Source organism: Cynoglossus semilaevis, chromosome 14 (genome assembly GCF_000523025.1).
Source record: "Cynoglossus semilaevis isolate Cse_v1.0 chromosome 14, Cse_v1.0, whole genome shotgun sequence".
NCBI classification, from domain to species: domain Eukaryota; kingdom Metazoa; phylum Chordata; class Actinopteri; order Pleuronectiformes; family Cynoglossidae; genus Cynoglossus; species Cynoglossus semilaevis.
The window spans coordinates 12,544,803-12,566,342 of record NC_024320.1 but is presented as its reverse complement, the minus strand read 5'-3'; the positions used below and the strand labels follow the sequence as shown (position 1 = coordinate 12,566,342).

The following is a 21,540-nucleotide window of genomic DNA, read 5'->3' as shown; positions in this document are numbered from 1 at the left end:
ATTTGTATTGACAGTTCAGCAATTTAGCTAAAATATTTAAACTGTCATCCTTAAATAAACTTGTGTGGTAAATTAAAAACCATAATTACTGTGTGCACATGATACTTTTGTTTAAACCAACTCCAATACTGGCAAAATGTGACTTTAAAATTAATTATTTTTATTTTATTCAGAACAACAATGGTCTTTGCGGCATCATTCGGGATGTACTTCTGGGAAATATTTTATCACTGATGTCATCAGTCTGTTTGAGTTACTGTATAAGTTGGATACAAGACAAACGTCCTGGTTGCTGACCTGAGATAGCGTACAGGTTGGAGTTCTGGTGCTCGTAGTCCGGTCTGGTACTGTTCTTCCCTCTGAAACTGGCAGGCAGCGTCATGGAAATATGTCTATGAACAAAAGAACAAACACATTTAAAACCTCAGTTAAATCTCATGAATGCTGTCCACTGTGCTCTGCAATAAAAGCCACACTGTTAGTATTAATTATGCATGTAGACAGAGCAGGAGGAATGAATGGACCGCAGGAGGAGAACCAGCTCTGTCCTGTCTGTGTTAACACTTCAGTTTTAATATATTCAACTTCAAGCTACTGGACACAACATGACACTAACATTGAATAAAGAGGTCTGTAAAGACAGTGGGAACCTTAAACCTCCACTTGTGTCACCACATGTCAATGTGTGTCAATATTTAAATACCGGTCACTGACAAACTATTTTATTTAAAACAAATGGAAGCAGAGTACAGGCATAATTGCCACACTGACTAATGGTATACTACAAAAAGTAGGGAAACAAGTGTCACTCTCCAAATGACAAAGTCCATGTGAGAGTCTGTGTGTGTAAGTGGCTGGAAAAGGTCAGGTCTTGTGGCTTAATGATGTGGATTTTTATATTATTAGTGAGCAGTTTTTCCCAAGGGATGCTCAGTATCCAGTTTATACACACAAGATATGGCAAATTAAAACTCATATTTACAGGTGACAAAATCAAAAAATCACAGAAAAATCACGTTATAAATTAAAACTCATATTTACAGGTGACAGAGAAAAATCACAGAAAAATCACTTTACTTTTTAAGCTGTTTTCATGCAAGGTGAGCAAGAAAACCTAAAAATATTTGTAAAATGAACTTAAACATACTTGGGCAGAGGAGCAGCTGGGGTTGAGCTTGAAGAAGAATTCACATTCTGGACGTTGTTGGTGGTTAGCACATGTGTTGAATCCTGAGTACGAGGAACGTTCCCCATCCGATACCAAATTCCCATGTTGTTAAGCTCCCTGTCAAAAAGAAAAACAAATCTGAGTTCTAGTACAACATAGAACTGTACTTAAACCTGTCAGATTTACCACTAAAGATGATTTTTCACGATAACTCACCCAATAAACGTGTACTGAGGCGGAGCCTGCTTGGAGCGCCCCAGGATGCGGATATCACAAATTGCCGCTTCTGTGGAGTCTCTCGGAATAAATTTAATGCAAAGTCGCCTCTTCCTGAAGGCCTGCTCTTCTACAGAAGACAAGAAGTACAATGTAGAGAGATTTATTCACAACATGTAAGAGACTCAATGGCTTTGACATCATTGGTATCAGCATGAATTCACTTACGGGTGTCAACTGTCTCCTGGATTGGAATGAAACCTACAGGCAGTGTATCTTTTATGTCTATCAGTTTCATGTCCACAAGCACGTTGCCTAAATGGCTCTGGAGAGAAAAAAAAAAGAACATTAAAGATGAACTCTTCTTAAGGTGGTTATTGAATTGAATCAAATGACTGATTTTGGACATTTTTCTTATGGCTGAATTTGATTTACTTACATTTTCCTTTGAGAAGACCCTGGTAAAACAGAGGTAACGGGTCACCTTTGATTTAAAAAGGCCGTCCTTCCAAAGGTCAGCATCTAAGCCATCTGTTGTTGTAGAGACCTGAAAGAACGATCAACAATCAACAATCTGCGATAACAAAAGAATCCATCTGTTGTTGTAGAGACCTGAAAGACAGCAGGTGAGGTAACGATCAACAAACTGCGATAACAAAAGGATTGTTTTCTCATTTACATCGAACAAGACTCAAATTAGAGGCAAAGTATGTAACTACAAAAAAAAAAAAAAAAAAAAAAAAGAGAGAGGGAGGTGCTTCTTCCCTCCTTTCCATGTTTCTCATTACCTCACCCATTTTCTATGTGGCACAGTGCATTGACTCGTCCAGTGAAGTGAAAAGAGACTCCAATGGGCGTAATTGTCTGACCAGGTATTATGCAAACAAATGTGTTCTTATGCCATGCGCCATGTCAAATCATATGAAGAAAAAGCTTATATTTACCCTTGAACTGGTTCACGATAACTCAAACACCAATTACAGTCCATAAAGTTTTCTTTAAATCCTCACCAGTTCACAGTTAATCATTAAAAAGCCCCTGCCTTCTGTAGCACCAGTATTTAACTGTAATACAATACAAATGGCTAGATATCATGCCTAATAATGTCCACAGACTTCACTCACCACATCGTATCCAGTTGGCGCCCTGTTCCTAGAGGCAACCACTCCAACCCCCGTGATTGGATCCATCGGCATGTCTGGCAAAGCTTCGGAAAGCTCCCGAACCTCAGGCATATTTGACGTCGACTTAGACTTCTGGAACACAAGCATTATTAAAATAAATTCATTAATTGAATTAAAGAACTATTTTTGAGCCATTTAATCCATTACGCTAGAGAAAATAGCATTGTCTCCAAAAGTCCTAATGAGATAATCCCTGAAAGACTTTCTTTCTTTTTTATTTGGCTTGTGCATGGGGAGGCTTTATTTCCACAAAATAGAATAAAAACACTGGGCTACATAGACTTAGCACTTTACCACTGTCCAGTGGTAAAGTTTATAGCCTAACAACCCTAAACAGGAAGAGTTAAGTGACGATATGCATCCGTGGTGAAACCATAGCGCTGGACCTAGCTGGAGATGAGGCCACTCCTCATCTATCTACTGTGACATGAATGTATTCAGAGCTAGGGTACATTAAAAACACATCTGAAATTAATAATAAGTCCTGTCCTGATGTTAGAATTCCTCCAAACTGCTGAGCGCAGGAGACCCTGGACTGCATCAGGAAAACAGCTGGTTGTATATACGGTATTTACCCATTACACATTGCTTACAGAGGTTGGAGAAAAGAAAATTCCAGAGTGTCTATTCAATCAAAATGTCTCTTTGATGAGACATGTCAAAAGAGGTTTACCTCTTTTGACAATGTGCAAGAAAAAGATTTGCTCAACTGCATACTGAGATGATCCACCAGAACTGGAATCAATGGACTCAAGACTAATAACTGTTGCTTAGACAACTGAGGCCTCCAGAATGGCATCTCCTTGACTGAGTTACTCCAGTCCAAAAGAAGTGAAACAGTAAAAGAAAACGCTGCATGTAAAGTTAACTGTATCAAAGCTGATGTCTGTCACTGGCTAAAGAAAGCAAAGAGTGTGGAATCTGACCTCAAAAAACTACTATTATTGACACGAGGCTACCATTCTTGGACCCAAAAAAATAAATAAATTCAAGAAAGGTTCTTAATTCCTGCAACACTGAGATTCTAAAATAAAATTACTTATCATTACAATTATTATGGCAGAAAAAGGGGGATCAGCGACCCACCCTCACAATAGTTCTGTGCACCTGTGTTCTGGGGGCACTGCCGCTGACTTTGGGAACCACTTTTCTGTAGGAATGTTTCAGTGTATCAGAATCTCAGGATGCCTAGCAACACCATCTGAGTTCTAATCCTTCATGTCACTTCTAAAACCAGTCCAAATGACTTTTGAAACTCCACTTGTGCAGTGCAACAGCATCATGCAGTTTTTACCCAGGTTTGTTATTACTGCATTTTAAAACAAAAATAATTCAACTTAACTCAGTTATTCCACATTCATTATGTGACTAGAGCAGATTCTCTGAAATAATATCCAACTGACATATATAAACTTTTTCCTAATATGGCAGTAAATGTTGTTATATTGATGTGTTGCAATATGTTCTAGGTAGTTTGGACATTCTTATTAAATTGTCATAGCACTCAACACTGCTAAGGTGTAACTGTTGTATTAAGCGAGATGGGATTCAGAAGAGTGTTACCGTTAACTTGGCAAAACATGAATGTAAAGTCATTCTCTGGCTGTCAGTCACTTTCATTACATTATTGTCACAGCAACAAAAAGGAACCTGAGAAATAGGAATTGTTGACAGTCTGGTGGAGTTAAATGTCTGGTGTTTTCTAATTTTGTTGGTAATTACGTCTCCTTGAGTGTAAAGGCCTCTTTTTCCAAGTTTCAAAGGATCAAAGAAGAATTTATTAGTAGTTAACAATCCATGCTAGGCCACATACGAAGAAAGACACAACAATAACCCCTGTTTGCATTTTAGAATGTTTCATCTGCATGTTTGGACTGTGGGAGGAAGTCATCTCCAGAGGTCACGTAAAGCCCATGCAGAAAGACCATGAGTTATAGGTGGTGATGTTTGTATTTGTACCTTCATCAGAAGCCAAAGACTTCCATAGCCTTAGTCTGCGTGATCATTTTGAGCTAGTTTTCATACTGGATGACCTCCCTGATACAATTCTCAAAGTTCCACGTCTTTTGTGGGCTGACGTTGGTGGATCAGCCAGTGACTGCATGACAGGCAAAATCCTGTCTATTGATGTGTATCTTACACGCATTCCACATCACATCTCTATCTCATTCTGAAGCTGAATGCTGTAGTAATACTACGGAGGGATAGTATTCTTTCAGCCTTGTATCATACTGTAAGAAGGATCAGTAGGGTTAGGGATATATTTCTGCTATTTTATTTTAACGATTTTCTATCATCCTGGTCATTTAATCCCAAGAAGTTTATAAGTCTTGAAGACAAACAATGCTCATCTGAGAGGATTTTCAGTTCAAACTGACTGGTGAAAAAGCCCTGGTGTACAGCTTCTAAGGAATACCTTAAAAGAATGTCATTATAATAAACAAAGGAGGTCATCACAATGCGGGTCAAAATGTGGGTCATCAGGAAACCAAAGCCAGTCCACTTTGCTTCTTTCATTCTTTTCATTCACGGTTAATACTTAACTAATACTTAGATCTCGGGCTGCATTTGACACCATACACCTGTGACATAATGACAAATGATTGGTGAATGAGAACACCGGTTGTTGAAACACCTCGGGACAAATCTACTGTTACATACACCAGATCGGTGCCATTATTAGGCACCGTTATTCTGGGGGTCTTGGCTAATGGGTTTTAAATCATCCTTAAAACGTAAACCGTTGGATTTATGTGTGAAAACACTTAATACAGTGTTGGTGTCGTTCTCTGGATTTATCACCACACCTAAATACGGCCTTTTTACAGTTAAGGTATCTCAAGTTAAATTGTAAACATTTCTAAATTGGGTTCATTTAACATTGGTTTATTTTAGCTTAATAACGGGCAACATCGACAGCACTGAATTTACGAACCAGGTGTAGTCTAGGTAATTGATACACACACATCACGTTGTATTTTTGTAGTAAAGTGTCTTTCGTCGCCTTTTTTCTCAGCATTTACACTTAAAGTAGTCGGTTCTCGGCTGCACCACGAACACCACCTACTAACGACAAAGCTAAAAGGCTAGCAGCAAACAACAGCTGAGACTGGCTACGGTTGTCACACTTTTCTGGACCGTTGCTGACCAATACATTAACAAACGTTATAGACCACGTACCCCCATGACATATAGTATATGCGCGTGTTATTAAAGGTTTACGATTATCCAAAACAAACCGACGAACGAAGAGTTAAATCCTCAGTCTGTGGCAAAGCTACCTAGCATGCTAAATGTCTGTTTCGTTCACTTACCCAGCGTTGTGATCGCTTCACTCTTCGTTTGTTTTGTTTCAAGTGTTGTGGTTTGTTCCTGCCTTTCAGATCCTCTGGAACATCTTCTTGACAACTACGATCAACAAATCATTTTGAAACGTGAGCTGATGGCCGGGTGTTTGCATAATGCCCCTGCAGCCCGTTAGCAAGTGTTGCAGTGGATTTGTGAGACAGGGACGGGCGGCAGCAGGAGTGTGATGATCAACCACAGAAATCCCCCTCCCTCACTAATAGGCACTTTATTAACAGAGACACAGAGCTGACGTTTACAGTGTGGACGCGCACAAGTGGATTGCAGGTGGTGCTCACTTGACCCATGTTTTCTATCGATTACGTGATATAATGTATTATCCTAATGTTGAACAATATTCTTTTTTATACCCTAAGTTTTACCACTGTTCTAACTATGCAGATATGCATACAAGAGACATTTAAATTATAAAGAGAACCCATAGCTATAATGTAGTGTATTTATTTGATATATCCCTGCATAATAAAATGACTCTTGGACATGTTTTTCTTTCTACCAACTATTTAAATACAGTAGGTGAAGGGCTGTCAAAATTCAGGTCAAGACAAAAACAAATAAAACAAAAGGAAATTTTACTGCTTACAAACAAGCAGTCACTACAAAAAATGCAATGTAGTTGACATAAATAAAATAAAATGACATTAGATAATACATTGGACAATAAGGTGGGGTCCATTTTCCACACGACATAGTATTATATGCATATTAACATGCACAGCAGTGGCAATAATGATCTATCAGACTGTGCTGATATTGGTATCAGTTGACTTAGTATCTTTAGAAATAGCAGTATACTGTTTACACTAGCACTGGCACTCAAACACCAACATAGGTAGATCAACATGTTAATAGTCGGTAGATGAACATGTTAACTATTTCAAAAGCCAAGTATTTCATCAAATTTGTTCAAGCACGGTACTAGACCCAGTTTATTACAAAATAAAATTTCATACAGTAGGTGATCATGCACCATCATCACTTTGTGGGTCCTTGGCCTGAAAAATGAGCAATAAAGCTTTGAAACGCTTTCTGTCTTTTCTGTTTTAATGCATTAATCAAGAATTAATGAATAAAAGAATGTCTTTGTGACACAGCATACCATTGCACACCACGAAGTGTGACCTCTCTGTTTAACCCAACACCATAGTGAACAGGGGGCAGATCAAGCACCTGGGGATGGTACATGCTTAGTGCACCTCAGTGTCAACTTGGCACCTAATGGTCTCAAACCAGCAACCTTCTGGACCCTAGTCTGCTCCCCTAATCACTAAGCCACCACTGCCCCAAATGGTGATATAAAGTAATTAAAACATTATTATTATTATTATTGTTATTATTATTATTTGGTGTTTAATATTAAAAGAGATAGTTTACATCAGTTCAAAAGTATGTTTGTATCCTCCACTAGTTCACACTTGTAGATGGTTACCCCAGAAAAACTAAAACTATTTAAATTTTACTCAGTGTATTTAGCAAAGTAAAATAAAAATAATAAAAAAACACAGTAGTTCAAGCATACAGTGACTAATAATCATGTTTCAGTCCAGTCACATCTATGCTGTAAAAAGTTGAATTCCAAAAGAAGTTGTCATATTTTTGTCACAATACTGCCATATTTTTTACGCATAATTGTTTGGTCTTGTCACCTCATACAGCGTCTCAACAACAAGGACAGTCTATACATCTTAGTCTGCATGGTAGTTGGCATTCTCCAGTTGCATCACTATCATCCATCCGTCCATGGTCTCTGCGGAAAATAGGCATTATTGCACACCTAAGGCACACAACAGACAACCTGTGTAAACATGTTTTGGACTTTGAACTTGTTAACTTTGATGACTCTCTCGTGGTAATAATTTTTTTCTTTAAATTTGGAAATCAAACTTTCTGTAATCTCGCGTACATAGACTTTAACTGAAAGTGAATGCTCAGTACCACCTTTTGACCAATACGTGTCGCTCGTTCTACTTCGTTCCAAACTACTAATCCACAGCACTAGAGAAGATACTAAAGCAGAAGAAGACAGCAGACTTTTAGTGACTACGTGTTCTCCGAGAGCAAATAAGAGACGTTTACCATGTAAGTAATTCAATTAAATGTGAAACTCTACAACCCACTGTACATATATAATCTACATTGTTATTTTAAACAAATAGTAAATTGGTTAAAATTTTAACTAAATGGTCTGTTCGTCAGACGTTTTATTTGCTAACGCTGTTAGGCCCGAGGTCAACGTTAAATCAGCGCTTCAAACGTTTTATAGTATATATCTAAGGCAATTATTCTTTCATATACTCGATAATTTCAACAGGCATAAATGTAAAGGTTATATTAGCGAAGGGTTAGTGTCCTATTGAGTTGGGCAGTTAGAAAACACGATTAGTTAGCAACGGTTGAATTTTAGCATACTGGTCTTTGTCGGAGAGTCTAGAAAATGGTATCAGTACTACTGCGCAGTTTATATGAGCAGCTAAAAATTAACACATTTAACCGTTTCCTTAAAACTACTTATCATAGCAAAACGGCGGTGTTTAAATGTAACACTCAATGGTTGTTTAATACATTATCGACATTGTAATTATTGTTCCGTACATATTCGCAGAGTAGTTAAACGACTGAAAGTGAAAGTTGAGGTCATTCTGTGGAAGCCCCCTTTTAGAATAGGTAACATCAATAACATCAGAACTTGGGAATGCATTGTAGTTTATTTTATTTTTGTATTGTTGGAAGAAAGTAGTTAAGGTGCATTTTAATTCTTCCTCCATAATTTTTTCACTATCTATTTTCACCAGTGTCAAGATGCAAATCTTTGTGAAGACCCTGACTGGCAAGGCCATCACTCTGGAAGTGGAGCCCCGTGATACCATTGAAAATGTCAAGGCCAAGATCCAGGAAAAAGAAGGTATCCCCCCAGATCAGCAGCGTCTGATCTTTGCTGGTAAGCAACTTGAAGATGGACGCACCCTTTCTGACTACAACATCCAGAAGGAATCCCCCCTCCATCTTGTTCTCCGTCTGAGAGGAGGGATGCAAATCTTTGTGAAGAACCCGACTGGCAAGACCATCACTCTGGAAGTGGAGCCCGGTGATACCATTGAAAATGTCAAGGCCAAGAACCAGGATAAAGAAGGTATCCCCCCAGATCAGCAGCGTCTGATCTTTGCTGGGAAGCAACTTGAAGATGGCCGCACCCTTTCTGACTACAACATCCAGAAGGAATCCCCCCTCCATCTTGTTCTCCGTCTGAGGGGGGGGATGCCACGCTTTGTGAAGACCCTGACTGGCAAGGCCATCACTCTGGAAGTGGAGCCCCGTGATACCATTGAAAATGTCAAGGCCAAGATCGAGGATAAGGAAGGTATCCCCCCAGACCAGCGGCGTCTGATCTTTGCTGGTAAGCAACTTGAAGATGGACGCACCCTTTCTGACTACAACATCCAGAAGGACTCCACCCTCCATCTTGTTCTCCGTCGGCGAGGAGAAATGCAAATCTTTGTGAAGACCCTGACTGGCAAGACCATCACTCTGGAAGTGGAGCCCAGTGATACCATTGAAAATGTCAAGGCCAAGATCCAGGATAAAGAAGGTATCCCCCCAGACCAGCAGCGTCTGATCTTTGCTGGTAAACAGTTGGAAGATGGCCGCACCCTTTCTGACTACAACATCCAGAAGGAGTCCACCCTCCATCTTGTTCTCCGTCTGAGAGGGGGAAACTAGTTTCCTCACATCATCAGTTCCCATACATCCAACAGTCATTCCAGTTATTCAAATTGTTTACTATATATCATCAGTCATTTCCCTTTTGTTTAATGTTCATGACATGGTGTGCTTTGACTTTGATGACAATCTTTTTTAATTAATGACATGCATCTACAGATTTACAGATAACCATCATTAAAAAACAATTATATGTTAAACTGTTTTTATATAATTGTCTAAACCTGAATTCTAGACTCTGTTCTTGGCACCTTTTGAAAATGGGGCATATGGATATTCTGTCAATGATTAATAAAGTGTTTCTCACCTACATTGATGTTTTGGTTTTTTGTGTTATTAAGCCCTGGTTACTAATTTTATTACATATAGCTAATGAACTAATCCGAAACTGTGAAGAATACCTCTCCAGAGAAACTTATGTTAAATACTGGAATCAATTACATAAATTACCTCCATTCCTAGCCATTTCTGATCACCAAGGGAATTACCACAAAGCAGAACTTTCAAGGTAATGCAGCATATGAAAAACATTTTTTTTAACTCTCCTGATTTATTACTATACAGATTAGGTTTTGTCTTAAGTAATGCCATAGCTTTAGTGGATTAAGTTTAAAATCAATCCTAACCTGGTCTTGACAAAGTTATCCAACTATAAAGTACCATGGTATGGAATGGATACTAAAAAACTTTGGATTTAGCTAGTTAAAATAATTTAGTAATTCAAACACCGCACTGCTGTAAATTAAAAAGATAAAACACGTAGGATATTGGATGTTACACAGACATCTGTCATTAATACAACGCTGCGTGAGTGAGGTATCAAAAAGCCAAAATGTATATGTAGGCGTAGGTACTGCACGGCACCACGGGGTGGCAGTACTACACTACAACGCTGTTTGCTATCTCCCACAGAACGCAAAGAAGAAGAGCTTGAACCAGTGCCAAGCTAAACACAGATGATCCTGCTCCTAAGCTTACTACTAAAGTCGAGGTCATGACAGTGTTTGGGTAAAGTGGAACATTGTGGACACCTTTCTTGAATGGAGCCTATAAAGGTGGGATGCCGTTCTGCATTGAAAATGTCTTGTCTTGCACAACCCAACTGTAGCTTGCTAACCACATATAGCGTCACTTTATGTTAAATCCAACTAGCTTACTTAAATAACCATCGTAGTTTGAACAGGAACGTGGATATAAAAGTTTTGATTAACACAGATTTTGTTATATCATTTAAACGGTGAATTAGATTAAAACTGGGTTTTAATTTTTTCCACTTTATCAGCAATAGAAACACAAAGGCTACTAGAGCTAACCTGTGGTGCTAGCTCTTGGGAATAAACAGGAGTTCACTTGTTTTCTTTCTTGACGGCGTCGTTAGCTTCTTTGTCAACACCAAGCCGCGTCCCTCTTCTGTCGTTACTGCCAACGTGTTACGTTTTGCTACGAGGCACAAAGTATTCTTGTCATCACTGAAACATAGCGTTAGCTGTTTGCGGAAGCAGTGAAGGCTGAGCTGCCAGACATGAACTTTTCTATAAATGTTGATTAGAATGACATGCACACCAGGAACCAAAGATACGGTCACTCTATCAAGCTGTCAGTCAAGACTTTTTGTGGCAATGAATTAGGTAAAAATATTTGCTTGCAGCTTCCATTAACCATGCTGACTTAGTTATCTGTTGAGTGGCTGGTCGTTGTGTTTAGGGCTCTCATCTCTCTGTTGAAAAGATCAACAGCCCTCTTTGCATACTGTAAATATAACTTATGTTTACAGTGTCGTTTGCGTACACTTTAAAATCAGTACCCACCAATGGTAACACCAGCTACTACTTGAGGAACCATTCATTTACATTCATTCAACCTAATAATGGCTATTGGTAGGACTCATTATAGTATTTATTACACAGAATTGTTTCTTATTGTTTCTTATCTCTTTTAAACCAGGCACTGACAGCCGTCCTACCTCACTGCAGAGAGAATAATCAAGAGAGAAATATGGAAATGATGACAACTCCCTTGTCATCAGCCGCTTGTTTAAACGTTATAGAGAGAGAAAGAGACTGAAATGAAGTGAAAGTGTTCCTCTGCTACACAGGTGACACATATAGAGCCAGGTCTATAAGCCAAACTTAAAAACGTAAAGGGAATGGCTTTCTTGGACAATCCAGGTATTATTCTGGCCCACATTAGACAGTCTCATGTGACCAGTGATGACACAGGAATGTGTGAGATGGTTTTAATAGACCAGGATGTGGACCTGGAAAAGTGCCAGCTGGCTCTGGTGCCAGGCAGCAGCTGTGGGTCAACTGGGTCTGGATCCCTGAATGAAGAAGGCAGCAGTGTGAAGGATAATCATGCTTGTGACCTTTCCCAGTCCATGGACATTACCTCCAGTTGGGACTTTGGTATCCGTCGCCGATCCAACACAGGTAAACTGGCCTATCCTAACACTATGGGTTAGTTAGCAGCACCTGCTCTACTCATGCTTGATGGGGTTTGTTGGTCTAATCAGAACTAGTGGTTCAGTCAGTCTTGAGTCAAATTGAATTGGCTGTCATTGCACAGGTGAGAGGTATGGTGTAAAGTTGCAAATCATTATGTTAATCTTAATAATTGTAAATCACGTATAAAGGTTTGGTGTGTAACATGTTACAGTCAGATCATAGTGTCCAAATTATACCGGAACTGTTGTTTGTTTTTTTTAATAGCTAAAGCATTAATCCTCAGTATTAATCCTCAACTTGTTGGGCTAAGGCACCATCTTGAGTTATTGTGGTTTAAAGGAGCTGAAATTGACAAAGCAAAGTGTGTTATGACTATGCTTAGATGTTAGATTAGGAATTCTTTTGTTCACAGCTTATTGTTCAATCAAACCTGATTCATTTTAGCAAAGAGACAGACAAAAAGATTAGAAGTCATTATGTTTTTAGTCTCAAAAGTTAGAATTCACTAATTGTTACACACTAGACCTTTAATCCTATAGTATCCTAGCATACCTTTGAACTAACCATGCCACGTGTTACCATTGCTGTTTAATTGATGCCAATGTGTTAAAGAAAAAGAAAGATACAGATACTCACACTTGCTTGCTATATGATCTTTTGGGGACCTTTAATTTTTTACGGTTTGGGATTAAGAATGCATACATTTTTTAAGAGACCTGATATTCAGCAGAAATCCAGCTATAATGCAAAGAAAAAGAACAAAATCAACACAGCTGCCAAAATGGAACCAAAGCCGATATGTTAACAAATGACAAGTTATTGTCACAATTCACAGTTTTTGTTTTGTTTGTTTTTTTACTTTGCTCTTGGGCCTTTTTTCTTAAAGTTTAATACAATTGTAAAACAGAGTAAGACCCTTTTAATATTAGTACAAAATAAATTCATTTCAGTCATTACAAAGTTATTTAAGATGTTTTCAGGGTATGGATGCCATTGTTAGGTTTTAGCAAACTAACCTGCATCAGAATATTAAAAAAGTATGAATGCATTACACAGTGTCTAACCAGAATGTCGTATGAGTTTGAGTTGGAAAGTTTAAATGTGTGTGATCAGGTGTTATAGTTTGATGGACGTTTTGGTGTTTGGTGATGAAGGGGAGTCCAAAGGCAAACGTCTTCCTTCCTTTTGGCTCCCTTGACTTGACTTAGTTTGGTGGCGTGTTGGTCAAAGATCAGTGCTGGGGCACAAACGAAACAATCCATGCAAAAAAAAAAAAAATACTACAGACTGACTTTTCGTGACTGTTCCATCAGGAATCCAGCGAGACAGTCGCGAGAAACCAGGGGCTGCTGGTAAGAAGAGGGGGATAAACAAAATCTTTAAGGAATCAAAGTTATTCTGTGCGAGTCTGTGTGTGTGGGTGTGTATGTAAAAATGTGTAAGTGATGTGTTTTTTTAAATTTCAGTACAGTAGGTCATGTCACTCAAAACATGCCTCGGCAGATGTGACAACTTTTGGTTTTTACTCTAAGCTGAGTAAAGTTTATTTTGAGTGGATGAGGAAATGCAGCTCAGTATCTCCTTGAAAAAGCTTTAATTAATCTAATTAATTTGTTTTTGCCAGTAGGTATCGAAAAGGATTCACCATTAACTGAAATGTAATGCATTTCTTTTCAGCCCAAAGGCTTGAAAGGCTCAGGAAAGAGAGGCAGAACCAAATCAAATGTAAAAACATTCAGTGGAAAGAGAGATCATCTTCTCAATCAGGTAATGGTTTTACTTACTCTAAGGCAAATGTTTGCACTGTTGTCAGTGGAAATATTATTTGTTTAACTATGCTGTGTTCCTAGCGGAGGATCTGGGATCACTGTTTGAAAAGCGAGATTTTAAAGACCGACCACGAACGACAGGGACTAAATCCACTCTCTCATTGCGGCTGGAGCAGTGTCCCCAACAATTGAACAACCCTTTTAACGAATACTCCAAGTTTGATGGCAAAGTATATGATTCAACCTTTATATTTTTTTATCTGTCTTTTTTCAGCTCATAAGCAGCGGTGGTTCTAAACATAGCTTAATCATGATTTACTTAATTGTACTATTCTATTTTAAACTATTCACGATTAATCATTGAGATAAATCAACATTTAAACTCAAAGTTCTTCAGTGAAGCAATGTTTTTCTTTCAGCGTGAATAAACATCATACTGTATTGATTATATATTAGCACCAATTAGTGGAACGTTGAATGTTTATAGACCCAGTTTGTGTAATTCTGCCTGCCTCTCTTCGTCTCTCTCGCTCTCAAATATTCTTTAACCAAAGAATTCATCACTGTCCAAAAAAAATGCTACAGTTGTAGTTTCAGCTTTTTCTCTCCTCCCTTCTTTCAGGGTCACATCGGCACAACGGCAACAAAAAAAATCGATGTCTACCTCTCAATGCAGATAGCTCAGGAGAAAGTTCATCCGATGACAGTAGTGACTATTGCCAACGCCCGTGTCCATGATCTTATTGGTCTCATATGTTGGCAGTATACAAGTGAGGGACGAGAACCCAAACTGAAGTGAGTTTTTTGGACAAAGGTGTTTGACAATTGGAGCTAATGTCACCGTCTTTGACTCTTTGACTGCATCTTGTTGTGTCCTCAGTGAGAATGTAAACGCCTACTGTCTTCACATTGCCGAGGATGATGGTGAGGTAGACACTGACTTCCCTCCTCTCGACTCCAATGAGCCCATACACAAGTTTGGATTCAGCACTCTGGCCTTGGTGGAGAAATACTCGTCACCTGGCCTCACTTCCAGACAGTCACTGTTTGTCCGGATGTGAGTATTTATAACGGGTGTCAGCGGTTGTGGCTACAGGGTTAGAACCTAGGGGTGCTGCACTAGTACTATAGCTTGACAGGCCAATCCTAAATAGAAATAATTGATTGAATTGTCACTAGTTTGCTGCTGGTGTTTTTGTGTGTACTGGGAAATGTACTCAATATTATTATGATGGACTAAATAATGCATCTTCCTTGTTAACGAATGGCCATAATACATTCTTACGTCCATTAAATCAGTCAGTTGGTCTGGTCTACACTGTCAAAACTGATGGTTTAATCATCATCAGGTAATAGTAACCCCCCCTTGATAAAGCGTGTAATCACTTTTCCCTGCAAAGCAATAAAAAAAAAAAAATTATTTAACTTGAAATCATTTCCCCTAACAAATAACCATCCTGTTTCTCTTTCTTTCCATGTTTTCCTTAGAAATGCTGCTCATGGTTTTTCTCTGATCCCTGTGGACAGTCGGAAAGTTACCATGAAGGAAATTCTACAGAAAGCACTCAAGAAGAGAAAAGGCTCACAGAAAGGCTCTGGTAATTCCCTGTGTTTCCTGTTGATGTGAATATAACGACCTGACTTTTATGCCCCTACAGTAATTTAGCTTTGCTACACAAAATAAATCTTATTTCCAATAATTCAGACCAACAATAATATTTGTCTTAGTCTGTGCCGAATTTGTTTGATACTTTGAGTTTGGGAAATTCTGTTTTATATTGAACTGCAGTGTCGTAATACTGCCATCTAGTGGCAGGACGCTGCCACTTTGAGAGTTTCCTGTTTAAAATACAGGAGTTGTGGTTTGTGGTCAATGAAAAGAGATTTTTATTTTAAGTCAATAACAGTCCTTTTAACCACTCACTGTCTGCTGAAAATGCTGAAAAAAGTTCTGTCCAGGCCGTGACCTTTGATTTGAACATGTTGCCATAGATGTGAATTCTTTCACAAAAATATGCATATCAACAAAATAATTTTAATGCTTTAGCAGCCTTGCACAACAACAAATGTAACTTTGAAGCTGAGTCTATGGATCCTAATTCTTCTACAGGGCCCATGTATCGTCTGGAGAAGCAGACAGAACCAAACGTGGCTGTGGACCTGGACTTGACCCTGGAGAGTCAGAGTACCCTAGAGTTTTGCCTGGTCAGAGAAAACAGTACGTATTACAGTGTCGAAGAACAACAAAGAGACGTTCAGAAGTTTACAGTACCACAGACAGAAGGGCCACTATAAGTCCAACAAGTGCTGAGCTCTGCTCCACATTGGGTTATTGTTGACAGGTTATGGACGCTTCTGTAACTGCAGTAACAACCAGTGCTTTCTTTATCAGTTTAAAGATCTTCATGCAACACAGATGCCACAATTGTTCCTTGTTTTAGGCTCCAGAGGGGAGGAAAGTTCAGAGGAAGACCCTCCCATTGACATCACCACAGTCCAGGACATGTTGAGCAGTCACCACTATAAGTCCTTCAAGATCAGCATGATCCACAAGCTTCGCTTCACTACTGATGTCCAGCTGGGTACGAACCTCTGACTGAATGCTTCATACACAAACATTAAACCGTTCTCCTGGCACTGATGTTCTTGGATTCCAAATATGTGTAACTAGTGATGGTTATCAGGTTAACTAGAAAAGCTGTCTCCTCCCACATCTACCCATACTTCATTCATTACTTCATACAACTGTTTTTTTTTTAAACCTCTTCTCCAGGTATTTCAGGGGAGAAGTTGGAGATTGACCCAGTTACCAACCAGAAGACCAGTACCAAGTTCTGGATTAGGCAAAAGCCCATCTCCATTGACTCTGACCACCTCTGTGCTTGTGACCTTGTCGAGGAAAGGAGCCCAAGTGAGTCTTTCACAGAGACTGCTGTTTTCTCAATTCATTGGTTACGGGTCACAGTCTGACAGTCATACTTTATCTGGTTGTGTAGTGATTAAACGTCAAGTCAAATAAAGTCAATTTTATATGGAAGGCCTAAGTTCACAAACCAAATGTGTGTATATTTACACACCTACATATATAGACATACATTCTTCCATTTTCCCTGTTATGGATTTTTTTTTTTATGGAGGATAATTTTATTTCAACATTAAAATAAAAAATCAAAAACTAGGATGTTTAATCTGTAAGAACATCAGGATTCCCAGAGCATTTTTTTTATTCAGTCTTTAGATACAATCCATGTGTGGTTTAGAACCACAGCACAGAAAGGTCATTGGCTGCTGCCGCAGTCAGTCAAGTTCAATCCACTCTGGTGTTTCCTTCAGGTTCTCACACTAAGACACTTCAGGCCAGAGATGTGCTCACCTCAGCTGATTGGTCTAATGTGTTACTGAGTGCCGTCCCACTGAACACGTTTCTCCTCTGTCTTACAGATCATGCAATATTTAAGCTCACTTATCTGAGCAACCACGATTACAAGCCTCTCTACTTCGAGTCTGATGCTGCAACTGTCAATGAAATTGTGCTTAAGGTAAGTGTCCTACGTAACATCCTGTGTCTTTTTAGTTGGGGTTGTTATGGCCACACCCCACTCCACCAGTTTTGTAAAATATTTAATTAAATATGAAGACTTTCTAATATATTTTCTGTACCCCTCTGGGTGAAAACAAATGGAAAGAAAGATGTACTTTGTTTAACAAGAATCAAAGATTGACATTTTTTTTACTCCTGACTTTACTCTTTTTAATTTTTAGGTGAATTATATCCTTGAATCTCGAGCCAGCACCTCTCGAGCTGATTACTTTGCTCAAAAGCAGCGGAAACTGAGCCGCCGGACCAGCTTCAGTTTCCAGAAAGAGAAGAAGACGGGCCAATAGCCGTAAACAAAGTGAAACTTATCAGGAGAGGGAGGCACAATGGTCCTAAATGCAGCGTCAGGCTGAAGACATACCCGGAGACAGAGAAGACCATCACGTCAAGTGGACATTTCTCAGCCTAAAATGAAAGTCTGTGAACAAATTGTAAACGAGCAAAGACAAAAAGGACTGGGACAAGTTAGCTGACATCAGCTCTATTTTATTTACTGCCTTTACACTTTAACGCCATCCTCCAGGGTTGGCTTTGTACAGCTTTAGCAAAGAAATCAATGCTACCTGCTACATTGTTGCTTCTGTCCTCAACCTTTAATAGTTTTAACACATTTTTATGTATTGTACATAAACATTTTACATTTAGGGCGATGACTCCTGATGATGAAATAGCTGGCTGTGAAATATAAAAAGAAACCACACATCAGCTGTCTTGTGCTTTTATCAGTGTGCTCTGTTTTAAATGAGAAGGAAATGATACAACATTGGACACTTTTGGAGAAACCAACTGTGCTCCAGGGTAACAGAATATCAGACGCATTATGAAAGAAAAGCAGATGCCTTAAACCAGGCATGGGCAAACTAGGGCCTGGGGGCTGGATGCGGCCCGTTTGGCATTTTAATCCGGCCCACCAGACTTCCACATTTTTATTAATTTAGCATTATACTTCTGCTTTTTCCCTCAAATACCTGTACTTTCCCTAGAGATGGTGTAAAAGGCCAAAATTTAGTCTAATGCTTGACTTTTACATGTCATTTATCTTAGGTCACACAAACAATCCATCTATCTGCTCCTGACTCAGCCCCCTCGTCAAATTTTAGTTCCCATTGTGGCCTACAAGTCAAAAAGCTTGCCTACCCCTGCCTTAAAGAGTTAGCCAAAATGGTTTAGCATTGATCCAAACTATTCCAAGGAATCAAATTTTATAAACAAAGGCCAAAGAATAGTTCTGTTTTCTAAGGCAGGTTCACAATGGGGGCTAGAGTGGTGTAAGGGTAGGCCTATCACCAAAATGCTGTTCGATACTACCAAGTATCTAGTAATTCCAGATAAGGTTGTGCCAGAAAAGCACCTGGTGTAAAAAGTCTGGCGGACAGAAAATAATTCCAAATGCAGGTTAATTGGTAAGCCTATTACTGAAAACTAATCTAGAACTTGGACGCCAACAATCACAGGGAACATGGCTAACAGCAGAAACACTGAGTTTGGCCTGGGAAGAGTCTTATTAAGGATTGAAGAGATACACAGTGCCACCATGTGACCACTGAGTGTAAAAAAAACAACAACAAAAACTGACTAAACATGAATGTTTTTCTTCTGAGCTGCCAGATGTGCTGAGCAATGGTATGTAATATTAGCTTTTCTATTTTCTGTCCATTCAATAAGTAAAACAGGTTAGAATTATAATCACTCTGATGAGAGAGAAAAACTCATTCAGCACGACACAGCCTTTTCTTTTTTTACTCAGATGGCCTAAATTCATCCCACTCTCACACATTCACTAGTGGCTTTTTGAGGCCACTTGGTTACAGCTGATGTGCTCTCTTGAATGAAGTGCAGTGAATTAATGTGATGCACTTATCTGAGGCTGCACAGGCCTGTCAGACTCCCAGCAGTCACAAAAGCTGCTGCGCTGAGCCACTTGATACTGAGCCAGTGAGATGAAGGACGCTTTGTTTCACTGCTGCTGCTCTGTGACACTGTCCACGGCCTACATTAACACTCTGACAAAGAGGAGGAGGCTCAGGGAAATAGAAGGTGCTGCATTGGAGGATGTAGGACTGATGGACGAAGTGCTCAGAATAATGACAAGAATTTTCCAATGGCTCTCCTGAGACACAGACATTCTCTCAACGCCTCAAAAAGCACAAGATAAGGTACATGTTTAGTAAATCTACATGTATTTGTCTTCAAGGAAGTAAAATAAAACTTAGGAAACTGCTGAGGCCGAGTTTCCCTGGTAAATTCAGCAATGTTAAGTTCAAGAACATTCAACTAAATGTGCATTACACAAACAATAAACTATAATTTTTTATATAATTTTTTAACAAAGCTGTTACAAGGTTATTATGAACTCCCACTCTGCACAGTGCAGCACAACTCGACTAAGAGAATAGAAGTCATAATTGTTATTGTAAAATAGTAAATATAAAATTCACATATACCATTGCACCAGGTTAGCTAGATGTTGGATCAATCAAGGCAAAAACAGATGGAACATTCTGGAACCTGGATTATAAAATTATGTCTAGTTACTGGTAGGCAGTACATGATAGTCCCAAGGAAATTCCAGAAGTTTCAGGATAATGATAATGCAGCTCCCAAATGCAGAGAGAGGGCCCGTGTGTTTATATGTTATACCGTGCCTGTCGTTCAGTACATCGATGCATTGGTTATCCTGATTGGCTGGTTTCTCCGTGTGGGCGGGCTTTTACCTCAGTGTCTAAATTCCAGGTTTAAGCGGGAGATGCGGGGACCATGAAACGCTAGTATCACACCGCTTTATCATTGTTGGAAACATAGCGAAACTCAGTTACTAGCGTAGTTAAACAAGCCACATATAGTCATACAACTTACCATAGAGCCCCGCCTCCTGGTTGACTTTGAAAACGTAGCAGCCCATAGACGGCGACGATAATCCTTTCCTCCATTGTTCCCAAACTTTTCGCGTAACATCAAGGAAGTGACGTCGGGGTAAACTCGTCGGTGATTGGATCTTGCGACACGCTGCCACCTGTAAAGTTCAATTATTCCAACTACGTTCGAGGAAGACGCTCCAATCGCGCCGCCTCAGTTTATGTCGCGTTTGTGGTTAGCCTGGTTTGGTTTTAGCCTGTGGTCAGGTGCCAATCACTTCCTCCATTCCGACCCACACATTTCCTCTTTAGCCTAGGTTCATTTAGTAAATAAAGTAGTAAAAAAATAAAAATAAATCAAAGGTGTCGTATAGGTAGATTGGGATCTACCAGTAAATAGAAGTAGTAGATAGAAAGTAAAAAATAAAGATATTTTTAAAAATATTAAATCTATAGAACTAGATTAGCAACAATATAATTATTGAATAATTTTGTGCCATACAACTACAGCTATTTAATCAACATATAATGTATATATATGGTATATTCAGCTTATATGGCTAAATATATATTAAATATTATCAATGTAGGTAGATCACTGTGGTCTGGTCAATTGAAAAGTAGCTCCCAAGCCAACAATGTGTGGACACCACTGCAATAGAGTGTTTGATTTATAGCTAATTTTCAGTAAAATTGGTTGTTATATATGATGTCAGCACGTTAATCAAAGGCCAAGGGGGAAAAAAATTAAATTAGAGGCTTTACAGGGGCAAGTTTTTTTTTGTAGGGTGGTCATAGTAACCCCTTGTGCGTGCCACTGGTTGTTAGTAGATGCTGCAGATGCTGGAAAGCTGGTTATATCCTTTACCTTGTGTCTACTTTCAACATTGCTGGGTTTTTACTGGTATCTAGTGGTCATCTCAGGGAATGTGGTGAAGTTTACAAGGCTAGATTTGGACACAAATCATGTTTTCATTCATTTTCTATGGGTGACATTTGTTCTGTAGGACATCTGGGGGGCTGTATCTGACCCCTGCAGGCATCAGGTAAAGCGGGGTACACCTTGGACAGTTCAATACACAATCACAGGGCCTTGGCTATGGACTCGTTTATTCTCATTGATAAGTTGAAATGAACGACTAACCTAATCCTGGACATTTTTGACTATGAGGAATCCCATGCACACTCTGTGAGTACACGCAAATTCAGAAGCATCAGGGATC

At 39.1% G+C, this 21,540-nt stretch overlaps 3 protein-coding genes across 7 annotated transcripts; 2 read left to right on the top strand and 1 right to left on the bottom strand.

Moving 5' to 3' along the window:
* Nucleotides 1–65: 65 nt before the first annotated feature.
* mvb12ba (multivesicular body subunit 12Ba) lies at nt 66–20,511 on the bottom strand. 3 transcript variants are annotated; one of them, XM_017038557.2, is made up of 7 exons: nt 20,319–20,511; nt 2,509–2,640; nt 1,824–1,931; nt 1,613–1,709; nt 1,385–1,514; nt 1,148–1,285; nt 66–392 (listed from the first exon to the last, which is right to left on the bottom strand). In XM_017038557.2, exons 1-7 carry the CDS (start codon nt 20,415–20,417, stop codon nt 254–256), a joined length of 843 nt encoding a protein of 280 aa, XP_016894046.2. In that variant the 5' UTR covers nt 20,418–20,511; the 3' UTR covers nt 66–253. The 3 variants fall into 3 exon arrangements, with proteins under 3 accessions (XP_016894046.2, XP_016894045.1, XP_016894047.1); XM_017038556.2 differs by lacking the exon at nt 20,319–20,511 and adding an exon at nt 4,132–4,196 and having other exon boundaries at nt 67–392; XM_017038558.2 differs by lacking the exon at nt 20,319–20,511 and adding an exon at nt 5,883–5,975 and having other exon boundaries at nt 69–392.
* Nucleotides 7,872–9,963, top strand: LOC103389637 (ubiquitin). Of its 2 annotated transcripts, XM_008325142.3 has the most exons (3): nt 7,872–8,013; nt 8,727–8,733; nt 9,418–9,963. In XM_008325142.3, the coding sequence occupies exon 3, from the start codon at nt 9,418–9,420 to the stop codon at nt 9,649–9,651; it is 234 nt and encodes a 77-aa protein (XP_008323364.1). In that variant the 5' UTR covers nt 7,872–8,013; nt 8,727–8,733; the 3' UTR covers nt 9,652–9,963. The 2 variants fall into 2 exon arrangements, with proteins under 2 accessions (XP_008323364.1, XP_008323363.1); XM_008325141.3 differs by lacking the exons at nt 7,872–8,013; nt 8,727–8,733 and having other exon boundaries at nt 8,734–9,963.
* mapkap1 (MAPK associated protein 1) lies at nt 10,523–18,167 on the top strand. 2 transcript variants are annotated; one of them, XM_025062225.1, is made up of 13 exons: nt 10,523–10,706; nt 11,596–12,080; nt 13,409–13,447; nt 13,773–13,862; nt 13,946–14,094; nt 14,487–14,659; nt 14,745–14,921; nt 15,353–15,462; nt 15,975–16,082; nt 16,306–16,446; nt 16,638–16,775; nt 17,306–17,403; nt 17,627–18,167. In XM_025062225.1, exons 2-13 carry the CDS (start codon nt 11,798–11,800, stop codon nt 17,747–17,749), a joined length of 1,629 nt encoding a protein of 542 aa, XP_024917993.1. In that variant the 5' UTR covers nt 10,523–10,706; nt 11,596–11,797; the 3' UTR covers nt 17,750–18,167. The 2 variants fall into 2 exon arrangements, with proteins under 2 accessions (XP_024917993.1, XP_008323365.1); XM_008325143.3 differs by lacking the exon at nt 13,409–13,447 and having other exon boundaries at nt 10,525–10,706.
* Nucleotides 20,512–21,540: the final 1,029 nt, after the last annotated feature.

What these genes read in the sequence shown, in the direction of transcription:
- mvb12ba (XM_017038557.2), bottom strand. Translation starts at nt 20,417, where the DNA reads ATGTTACGCGAAAAGTTTGGGAACAATGGAGGAAAGGATTATCGTCGC. An exon ending in CCAGGAGACAGTTGACACCC is followed by an intron (nt 1,515 to 1,612) that starts GTAAGTGAATTC and finishes TGTCTTCTGTAG; the next exon opens with AAGAGCAGGCCTTCAGGAAG. An exon ending in CCAGCTGCTCCTCTGCCCAA is followed by an intron (nt 393 to 1,147) that starts GTATGTTTAAGT and finishes TTTTGTTCATAG; the next exon opens with ACATATTTCCATGACGCTGC.
- mapkap1 (XM_025062225.1), top strand. Translation starts at nt 11,798, where the DNA reads ATGGCTTTCTTGGACAATCCAGGTATTATTCTGGCCCACATTAGACAG. An exon ending in CAGTCACTGTTTGTCCGGAT is followed by an intron (nt 14,922 to 15,352) that starts GTGAGTATTTAT and finishes TGTTTTCCTTAG; the next exon opens with AAATGCTGCTCATGGTTTTT. An exon ending in TGTCGAGGAAAGGAGCCCAA is followed by an intron (nt 16,776 to 17,305) that starts GTGAGTCTTTCA and finishes TCTGTCTTACAG; the next exon opens with ATCATGCAATATTTAAGCTC.
- LOC103389637 (XM_008325141.3), top strand. Translation starts at nt 8,734, where the DNA reads ATGCAAATCTTTGTGAAGACCCTGACTGGCAAGGCCATCACTCTGGAA.